This window comes from Coturnix japonica, chromosome 2 (assembly GCF_001577835.2).
Source record: "Coturnix japonica isolate 7356 chromosome 2, Coturnix japonica 2.1, whole genome shotgun sequence".
NCBI lineage: Eukaryota > Metazoa > Chordata > Aves > Galliformes > Phasianidae > Coturnix > Coturnix japonica.
In genome coordinates this window covers 6,775,979-6,787,050 of record NC_029517.1, presented here as the reverse complement: position 1 = coordinate 6,787,050, position 11,072 = coordinate 6,775,979, and the positions used below count along the sequence as shown (strand labels likewise).

At 43.0% G+C, this 11,072-nt stretch overlaps 1 protein-coding gene across 5 annotated transcripts in view; it reads right to left on the bottom strand.

Moving 5' to 3' along the window:
• Positions 1 to 206: 206 nt before the first annotated feature.
• The window catches only part of DPP6 (dipeptidyl peptidase like 6), a 445,939-nt gene continuing 435,073 nt past the window's right edge, over positions 207 to 11,072 (bottom strand). For all 5 annotated transcript variants that reach the window (XM_015852842.2, XM_015852845.2, XM_015852841.2 and 2 more), the window contains exons 19-26: positions 9,072 to 9,141; positions 7,296 to 7,490; positions 6,452 to 6,506; positions 5,507 to 5,612; positions 4,776 to 4,834; positions 2,702 to 2,774; positions 2,529 to 2,602; positions 207 to 1,259 (exon numbers count right to left, since the gene is read on the bottom strand). In XM_015852842.2, the coding sequence (XP_015708328.1) occupies positions 1,113 to 1,259; positions 2,529 to 2,602; positions 2,702 to 2,774; positions 4,776 to 4,834; positions 5,507 to 5,612; positions 6,452 to 6,506; positions 7,296 to 7,490; positions 9,072 to 9,141 (779 nt within the window). In that variant the 3' untranslated portion in view covers positions 207 to 1,112. The remainder of the gene's footprint in view (positions 1,260 to 2,528; positions 2,603 to 2,701; positions 2,775 to 4,775; positions 4,835 to 5,506; positions 5,613 to 6,451; positions 6,507 to 7,295; positions 7,491 to 9,071; positions 9,142 to 11,072) is intronic.

Here is an 11,072-nt window from a genome sequence, read left to right as displayed (position 1 = left end):
AAGATCACCCAGTCCAACCATTCACCTATTATCACCTAAACCATGTCCTGTTCTGTTTAAATGGTTCTGTTTAAATGGCTCCATGAGATGATGTATAAAATGTCTGCCACGAATTCCTGCTGCCAAAACCTAATCTAATCCTTCTCCCAACAGGCTGCCAACCAGAAATTAAGAAAAACAAAAGAAAAGTTATGACCATCACAAATTTTAATATTGGAAACATGTCACAATGTTAAGCTGATCTGGGCTTTCTATGTGTGTATTTTTCAATGCTGCCAAAGAAAATGCTCAATCTTGTGAGTAAAGGCTGTGCCTGGAACACAGGATTTTTTAATGGCTGGTTACCCTGACCCTCACTGCCCTTCCAGAACTCTAACGTCTAAATAGGGTTGGTTAATTCCTCATATTGTTCCTCCTCATCCGGAACAAGCTGAGAAGCTAGTAAGGTAAACATGAGACCAAATGAAAACAGGAGTAAAAGCTATACAAAATTAAGAAATAATTACAGGAAGGTAAACACCAGCGTAACTATAGAGACTGCATTCGTATGTCCTGCAGCAATGGCAAACCTCCTGATCAGAAAGAGCAGGCAAATATGCATGAATCAGTGTCCTTTAAAATAACTGCTATAATCTTTTCTGTGTATTTGATTCTTTTTTTTTTTTTTTTTTGACAAAGTGTGATGTTAACTACAGGAACATAATATGAATGATGGATTTCAGGGCTGCTGCTTGATTGCTTGACTGTAAAGGGACATCACATCATCCAGTCCTCAAAGCGGTTTCATAGGGTGTTCCTTCAAGCCTTGCCACTTTCACACCACAAGTCACTTTGTGGCAAAGAAAAAAAGACAGAAAAAGGGGGAAAAAAAGGATAAAATAAAAGGAAGATGTTGGTTGTGATGAGTCAATTTCAGACAGCAGTTTCTGCTGAGTTCACCATGCTTAATGTTCTTCCATCTAGGAAGGAGTTGCTGTCAAGTAAAGCAGAGGAGCTGCTTTCAGTTTTCTTTAAATACATGCTAACAACATTAACATCTCTTTCTTCAGGAAAATGACCCAGTTGCATATTGTTAGAGGGATCTGCCCTGTGCTTAGCACAGACACACAGGGTTAATCATCGTCCTCCTCCTCTTTCAGTGGAGCTATTGGGAGTTTGTCCTGAACTTGGAAACACGATGCAAAGAAGTTGACAATGGAGTTGTACAAATGCTGCTCTAAAGCTGGGTTGCTGAAATAATGGCTTTCATCAGGGTAAATCTGTAAAGCAAGGAAATACACAGTGAGAAGCTTAAAGTGTTGGAAATGAGCACTCAGCCCCCTGGACACCCTGTGTCTTCCCATGGATGCCACAAGGCCCAGGTTAATTTAGTGCACTGAGAGCACACTTGAACCAAAAGGAACATTTTTGTAGGTGGATGTTTCATTTAAATTCATTCTGAACAATTCCAAACAAAACAGAACCAAACCAACCAGTAAGAAATCAGTAACTTCTGCACACACTGAAGGAAAGCAAGAGTCATCACTGTTTGTCTATAGCAGGGCTCTGAGTGGAAGGCAATGCACCAGTTGGCATGAATCCTTACAGGTAAGATTGAGGGGTCCCACAGCTGCTATGAGTGCCTTGATTCACAGTGTAAATCCTTGATCCCTCCACTCATTACTCAACAAATCCTTAAGGAGTACCAACCCCATGGCTGCCTTCAAGCTCCAAAGCACCAGTGCTTCTTCACTGGGAATGTGTACTGATCCCTTAGTCCTCTTAGTGCCCATCAAATCCCTTCCAGGCTCCTATCACAGCTCCAGTGTCTGTACTCCATCCTACTGCCTTTGGAACCTGATGGAGCTCATGTGAAACTCTGCAGAAATGCAGCCAGAGGGAGCTGGTATTCAGTAGATGAAGTGTTAGCAGGGCTTAGGCATGGCAATAAAACCATCTGTATTGCAAGCTGCAGTCTCCACCATGGTAGCTCTGACTGCTGGCACTCTCCTGGCTGTGGCTCAGCAGGTGGCAGAGGACAGGGATCATCCCTATTGTCCGTGGTTGGGCTTCTTTTGGAATCTGCAGCATCACTGGCACAGATATGGGCAGTTCAGCAAATCAGAGTTGTAACTCAGCAGAAAGAGGGACTTCCTAGACCAGTGTGTGTCACTCAGGGATGTCAGATTTGAGAAACATTTCTCCCCCTAACTTTTCCAGCTGATTTAATTTAGAGCCCTTTGTATCTGCAATTCATCCTAATTTCAGCCTGCTGTTCCCACTGAAAGATAGCAGCCATCGACTCCTTAGAGATACTCCTTGCAGAATCTAATTTACTGTAATTCAATAACTGTCCCAACAACTGTCCAAAACAAAACAGCGATATCCAGTTAGCACGTGAATACATGGAAACACATTATAAGCTGATTCTGTTTCTATTGCCAGGCTGTATTTGCAAGTGGCTTTTCGAAGCTTGTTTCATAATAGTAGTTTGAGTTCAGACTGGGAAATAACAGTTCAAATATGAGAAAAGGAAGCACATACTGTACCTGCAAGCTGTAATTAGCCTTTGCCCTAATTAGGTGTGTGATAAGGTCCGCAGTATGCTGAAAATGGATTTTTTCTGTAGAAACAGATTACAATCATTAAAGAGGCAAATTTAATTAAGAAAAATAAAAGCCTTCTCAAATACATCGCAAACTCAAGTGAAGGTCTAACTTACCATCAGCAGTAGCATGAATGATCAAAAATGTCTGTTCCTTCAGTAATGAGACTCTGTGTGCTAATCTGGTGATCTGTGAAGGTAAAGGTTGCAATAAGATTAAAACTCTTTCGAGAAATTAGCAATTCATATGGGGGGAATAGAAGCACTTAATTCCATTTGATGCTCCCTCAGATGGATAACAAGCAGACGCCAGCACAGCATATTCTCTCAGCCACTTGAATCATTCTAGAGGTAAAACACACCCCCACTTCACCTTCCACGCTCTGCCCCAGCTGCAGGAAGAGGTCAGAGACCCTCATCTATTTTAATACTTTAATGTTCAGCAAAAGACTCAACTGCAGAACATGTGGAAAAAGTCAAAGTGAACATTCCAAAGTGAATAAAACGCACTGACAAAAAGACACCTAACTGCGCGTGCTAAAATGGGTTCAGTGAGCTGCTGGTTCAGTGAACTTTGGTGTGGTTTGAAAGTTGGCACTGATGAGGTTACATGGATGAAAGGAGGTTCTCAAGTATTCACTGCTGCGAATGCTTTAGCCTCCAGCCAACTCCCAGATGCACAAGGGACAGATTAGTTGGAGTGACTGCAAATACTACACTCTGTATGGACATAGCAAGTGTTTACAAATTTTGCAAGAGCTGACTCTGGTTATCCTGATATACTTAAATTTAATGAGTTCTCTCATCCTTAGCCATGATACCTAAGTTCTCTGACAGTGTATGTGTGTACCTTGCACTCTATTCTCCTTCATGTTACTCCTTGATTGATGCTTCTTTGGTTGCACCTTGCCATGAGACAATACAGACTTTTTGGGATCTATACCTGGTCTTTACTGATATGACTTTCATAAACTTCATGGACGGTTCACAGGATAGGAACAATTCTTACTCCTTAAGCAATCTGTGGTCCAGCTGCAGATTGCAGGAGCTCTGTATCACTTAGGAGCTGTGCTTGGAGGAGTGCAATACTCTGCAATGAGCTCAAAAGCTGTTCCTAGCAGATAATCCCAAGTCATAGGATCATAGAATGGTTTGGTTTGGAAAGCACCTTGAAGTCCATACAGTACCACTTTCCTGTCATGGGCAGAGACATTTCCCACTAGAGTGGGTTGCTCAAAACAATGATGTAATGGAAAACAATGTCAAATGCTTTGTACAAGTCAGGCAGATCGTGTCAGTTGCTCTTCCTTTTTCCACCAATTCTATGACCACACTGCAGGAAGGGAGCAAATCTGTCAGGCACCATTTGCCTTTAGTGAAGTCATGCTGGCTGTTCCCTGTCAACTCTGTGTTTTCTGTGTGCATTAAAACAGTTTCCAGTAGGATCTGCTCCGTGATCTTGCTGGGCACAGAGGTGAGGCTGACTGGCTTGTAGCTCCCCATGTCTTGTTTTTCTCTTTTTAAACATGGGAGCTGTGTTTTCCCTTTTGGCCCGGATCTCCCTGTTCATCCATCCATGCCTCCTGGCACTTTTGCCTGACTTCCTTTTGTTAGGATGCATCATCGCTCCTGAGCTTGGAGGAGGTGATCTTTGAGCATAAACCAGCTTTTTTGGCTCCACTTCCCTTCAGGGCTTTATCCTATGTCATTCAACCAAGAAGAACCCTGAAGAGGCCCAAGTCTGCTCTCTGATAAGGTCAACTTTTCAAGTCACAAAGAGCAAGTGGCAACTCAAAGTTCTAATTTCTACTAAATTTCTTATTTCAATATTTTTTGCTTGCTTTCACTGCTACTTACTGCCTTCAAAGTCCTAAAAGAACAAAAAGAATTTGCCATGAACTAGGGATCTTCTGTGCAAAATCTGAGAGACAATGAACTCAGAATCTAGATAACCATGAAAAAGCTTCCACTGCAGGGCTCAGAAAGCGATCTGCCTCAAGAAAATGGGTCCAAATTTATGTCTTAGAGGGTATCAAAGTGATAAGACCATTGGGATGAACTTGGATGGAGGCTGTGGCTACACGGGTACATCTGAGTTTCTAAGCCTCAGTTCTTTCAATACGTTAAACTGAAATATCCGTATTTACCCAAGGTAGGGAGGTGGAAAGGAATGAAGTGTCCATGCACTTACCTCATACACTCTGTTGTCAATCCCATGCAAGCCCAAGTATCTTTCAGAAAATGCTGAAGCTTGAAAAGAAATAAAGAAAACATGCCTCTCAGTCATATTTGAATACACTGGCACTTCTAAGTCAAATACTGCAGATGCTAAAAAAGTGCTCTCATTCTACTGAAGCTTCAATAGATTTATTTCTAAAAGTTTTAGAACATATAATCAGGATATGTACTATATCACAGGCTTTCATCATCATTGTGTCTATTACTAGAACTATTTTTGATTTACTTATTGCAACTGAGGTACAAAAGGAGGAGTGTCATGTTTGACCCCTTCATAAGGGTCTGATTCCATCAACTACAAGCTCCTGTTGCTCTCAGGGATAACTGCAGTGCTTCTGATTTCACTGACAGTGCAAAGGGAAGTGCTGACCCTGAGAGGAAGGACCACTGTGTGCAACAGGAAGATACCGGGGGGATCACCAGCCCAGGATGGGCACTGCACTTCAGCTCCCATGGAGGGATGGGTCAGGCAAGAAGGAATAATATTCAATACAGCGGTACAGGTTGGTGGTAGAAGTTGAATGGTAAAAGTAGTTTATAGTTTTTATAGCTAGTCCTGAGAAAACTCATGATGTAAAACTAGCAGGATATTGGGAAAGAAAGAGAAGAACACTGGGTAAAGGTAGGGTAAACACTTCATCTGTGGTTAGAGAGAAGGCCTGTGGGCTCTGAGATGGTGCTTACCATATAGTTTGAAGTCTGTCAGTGGCGAAAGAGCAGCTCCACATGCAAACACCTGGTTTTCTTCGCCAGCTGGAAGCATGTAAGTGCTCAGGTAGCCACCATAGTCCTAGAATACAAACAGGACAGGGACGTCAGCAATCATGCAGTGACACGGGTACACAACAGGGCACTTGAGACCTTGCAGGAGCCTCTTGGCTCTTACAGAGCCCTCAGCACCTGGTCCTGGAGAAGCAGGGAACAAGGGACATCTCCATGGCCATGGCTGAGGATGAGCTCTGTACCCACTGCACTCTCCTGAATCAGAAAGATTGTTTGCCCCATAGCCTGCCTCTTCTTAACCCACCACATGGCTGTAGGTCTGCTCAGATACGCTACCTCTCCAAAATTCCAACTATTTAAAACAGACATCATAATTTCAGTGTCTGCTGTCAGTCTGTCAACAGTTCCCCACAGAGATGCTGTTGTACGTGCAGCTCTCATCGCTCACTCTAAGCCTGTATCTCCCACAACAAACAGTTTCTACTCGCAGTCCCATGCTCATTTCAAACTGTGTGTACTTTGCAATTGCTGTTTCCCAGCTGGGCACACGCTGGGGTGTGAGTCAGCTTAGAAATCAGTATTGTTGTTGAACACTTGTACAATACGAGGTAGATCCACCTACACACCCACAGGCCTTAAGGGATGCAAGGACAATGAAAGTTTGCAAGGGGAAGAAGTAATTAACAGCAAATTGTCACTTTCTGCACTCAGAAGTTTAATTTACACACACTGATGAATGTATTGATAAAATGAAAGCTTTCATCAGCAGCATCTCCAAGCAAGAAGCAGTCCATCTCAAAAATAAATAATAACAAAAACAACTATTAACGTAATCAGGATTTAGCTCAGCTGCTTAACCTCATCATCCAACCAACACAGTGCAGAGGAATAAGAGAAAAAGGTTACCTTCCCAAACACACCGACTCGCATTTTATCGATGTAATGCTCTTTCAGCATTGTCCTGCAATATGAGGGGAGAAACTGTGAATTAAAAACACTTTTCCCTTCAACACAGCGAAGCCCTATTTCTGAAAGGCACAGTAAAGCTGCTGCTATTACGCTACACTGGTGGTGTATTTAGTGTGATTGTGTTCAGAGTCAATCTAACAATATGACAGGAGTTGATATTTAGGATTTTACATTTTCTCCCACTGTGGGTCCAGCAAAAAAAAATTAATCTAGGAGCTGAAATTCCAGTTTACTTGTTTGCAGCTGTATGACTGCACAGAGCTAAAAATAAACAGGCTTTGAACATGTGACACAGATAAGTGTGCTCTAATTTAGCTCTTTAAGTTTGTTCTCCTCCATCTGTGCTGGCTGGCACGAGCTCCCCCTCTCACATGCCATCACTTGATCACAGCCATGGGATTGCATTGTTTTTCCTTCCTGGTCTACTCTACATACTGCTGAAGGAAGCGGGACTAACGCCAGCCTTGGAGTAATTATTAGTAATTAATTAAGTTCATAGAATCATAGAATGGCTTGGGTTGGAGGTATCTTAAAGACCACATAGTTCCAAGCCCCTAACCTGAGAAGGGGCACTCTTATCATATCAGGTTGCCATGATATGATGGCATCCAACCTGGTGTGGAGCACCTCCAGGGGTGGGGCATCCACAATCTCTCTGGGCAGCCTGTGCCACTGCCTCCCCACCTTCTGAGTAAAGAATTTCCTCCTAACATCTAATCGAAACCTCCCCTCTTTTAGTTTTAAGTTCTTCAAGACGTTCTTCAAGAACAGTGTCATTCACCGGACAGCTTCCAGCTGGTCCTTCTCTTCCAAAAAGCCCAGCCTCCTCTTAACCTCGTGCAATAGTTTAGTGCCTTGGAAGCCACTCCCGCGGCCGTCGAACTTCAGCACGATGGCGTTGTGCAAGCTGACCATCACACTCTCCCACGTCACCTCAAACCTCTCTGTTACAATCTGGTTGCCTGGCGTCCCATCCCTGAAACATAAACAGGCATCAGGAAGAAGGTACAGTGCTTCAAGAAGCAAAGGCAACATCACTAAATGAGAGCCCAAAACTCTTCCCAGGGCCATGGGCTTGCTGTGGTAATGGCATGTAATGTGACGCAGAAGTCAGCGGATTTTTCCTTATTAATAACCCGTATCTATTTTTCCACCATCTCTCACTCTAATCTATCACTTCCCATTGAAGCAAATGCAGAGGGTATCAGCACTTCTAGAAGTGGGAAAATTAAGAGCATAGAAACGTGTGGGAAAGCTTCCCTTCACAACCTGCTCAGAGCCTGCACAAGGGCACTGCCTCGAGAAGTACTGAGCCCACTTCTGCAAGACAGCCCAGAAAAAAACAAGAGGTGATGACAATGAGAAGCAATATTTTGGGCTGGGATTACTGTAGAGCTGCAGGCACTACCACCCAATTCTTGTCCTTTCTGGGAGGTTCTTGGGAACATCAGACAACTCATTGCAGGTTTTTAAGGTGCATGTGACTTGAGTCGTTTGCATTTATTCAGGCGAGACCCAGGCACATTCAGCTTTAGAGGCAGCCTAATCAAGTGCTGTTAGCTTGATGAGTACCAATCTTCCTCAAGCACTTGTCTAATGAAGTACATTTTCTCTGCAGTAATTCTGTGATGTAATGGTGTGCTTATTGCAGTGCTTTTGTCCTTCATGGAAGGAAGTGCAGCGTGGTGTTCAGGCACTCAGCTACCTCTTTCACTCCTACATGAGGCTTCTCTGCTGCAGGGCATCCCCTGGCAGGGAGCAAGTGATACAGCAGGATGCAGTGGGCCAGGAAGGTGTCTCCAAGGTCAGTCAATTCCCTCCTCTGGATTCTTCCCAAATTTCCAGAAAAAACACAGTTCTGCATATTATTATTACTAAATGTTGCATAAAGAGATACCCATCTGCTATGCCCTCCAGGAGGAAATTCTACCTGCCAAATATAAATGCTAAAATTGTGGAGATCTTCAAAAGGCACTAAGAAGGAAAGCAGGATGCTCCCCTTCCTATGGCATCTCAGCAGACATAGCTCCATAGTTTCCATAGGATGGAAACAAGCCTCTCTTTTACCTGAGGTTTGCTGAAATACTTTTGTAAACCATGGAGAGCTGAGATCCCTGATGCTGGATCTCCTGCTTAACCAGACCAGCCACTCCCAGCCCTTCTCAAAGAAGCACTTAGCACATTCTGCTCAGTGGCACAGGGTTAGGGCCCTGTTTTTCACTGAACCAAGTGTGCACCTTAACACCAATAGAAAGTCAGTGTCCATCTTTTCTTTCTCCCCATGTTTCTGATCCCTAAATAAGTGAATTGTGAGTATATTTGCAACAACTGCAAAAAAAAATAATAAAAATAAATAAAATAAAAAAAAATCCTACAATGTATGCTGTAGGATTTTACTAGGGCACCCTCCTGGGAAGTAATTGAAACCCTTAGTCCAAACGTATGAGAGAAGGAACCTGTGTCCAACTCTCATATGAGAAAGGAAAGGCTCTGGCCACTGTTGAAACTTCCACACTTCCATAATGTGAAGAGAAACAAAAGAGGAGTGCAAACTTACACAACTAAAAGCAAGGGATAGTGCGTCATGTCTGAAAACGTCGCTGGCTTTAGGATCTGCATTGGTAATTCTAGGCAAGAAAACAGCAAATGACAGTTTGCCTTTAGTGTAGGAAAACCAACATGATGACAGTACATATTTCTGTTGTTTTGGCTACTTATGAACAGGAACAACAAAGCATTTCATCAGATGTGCTGGTAAATAACACCTTAGGAGCACAGCTGTTGTCAATGAAAAGACCCTATGATAGTAGCTGTGGTGACAAGAAATGTAAATTGAGAGAAGAGAGTGCGCTGTTCAGTCATGCATCACTTTTACAGCATTCAATTAACATCTGGCAATAGCTATAATTTTCCTTTTTGGCAGCTGTATGAGTGACACAGCCAGAAATCAATACTTCAGGGCAGCAGAGGAGGGAGGAAAGAAGCAAGGAGGACGATAATTTAAGACCCCATTAAGTAAGTGTGATGTGTTGAGGAGAGAATGGGATCCTTTCTGCTGTAGTGTGTGAAGACCGGTAGAGAAACATCTGTCTTAATCCTGATTTTTAAGGGGCCTAAGTGGTACTCTATAACAGCAGGTAACCCTGCTGATGGCTGCATGGTATGGCTGGTTCCAAACCAAACAAAGTGGGAAATGCCCAAGGTCCCCACTGTATGGAGACTCACCACAGCTCCTTAAAATACTTTGGATGGTCTCCTATTGACAACTGAACACTTCCATATGCCTTCCACATCAACAAGAGCACATTTATATTTAAAACGTTAACTACAATCCAGATTAGCGTAGGCCCAGCAATTAAATCGGTATTAGGAGCATTTTCAATAGATTAATGTACACATTAGCTGCTCGGTTTAAGTGGATTGCTTTGCAATCATTGTCTGACACTCTGCCTAATTAGTTATTCCATCTGAATGCTAATGGACTACAAATTGGATCAATGGCCCAGGGACAGCCCAAAAGGCCATCACTTGACTTTAAATATAAATAAGCACCACTTGCAGTGTTCCCAGGGCCGTTCAGCCCAAGGCCACGGAGACACAGGGAGGACATGCAAACAACCCACTTGTACTTATGACATACATGTAGTTAAATGAGCAGAATCCAGTGTCAGTGATACCCACAGGTAAGACACAGCATCAATCTGAGTTATTCACCATCAGCTGACAATACCACTATGGGTCGGCTGATGGAGGGGACAGGTATCATCGTTTTGAGTCTCCTTTTGCCTGTGAGGCTTAGAAGTGTTATTTTATGCACTCCTGATACCAATGTGGCAAGCAGAACATCTGGGAGCCATTATTATCCTTTTTAAATGCCTTTCAGCCTTTGCTTCATACACGTTCTTTTTAACACCTGGCAATGGTTGAAATTAGTAACCTGCCATCAGTCACACCTCCCTGCCTTCATTTTTTATGCCCTGTCTGAGGGGTGTGCTTCTTTTTGCCATGGGAAATGTCAAAATCCAAATGGGCCATTTGAATCCAGGTTCTGTGCTTGTTTTTAGAGTTACCGCCATACACACAAATTAGGGCTCTGGCGAGCAACTTCACAACACTGGGATTTTCCATGTATTCTATCTGCTTACAACAAGAGCAAATGCTTATTAGGTTGTTCCAGGTGCAGCTATATCATAAAATCATAGAATTACCCAGGTTGGAAAAGACCTTGAAGATCATCAAGTCCAACCGCAGCCTAACCAGAACCCTAACTCTAAAAACCCTATACTAAATCATATCCCTGAGTAAATATGATATGGCTTTCTCAAAGACTCCTGAATGACTCCAAGGGGCAGTCAGGTTCATTCGTCATGGTTCAATATCATACAATGAAAGGCAGTCCCAGCTGTTGCCAGCAAGCACATACACTATCCCACTTCACACCCATCTTAGATAATAAACCACTTGAGCTATGGCAAATGCCCTGAACAGTGGGAGCACCACACTATCAATTCTCAGAGTGCATTTTCCTCTGCAAAGAAAAATTTCAACACCACCCAAT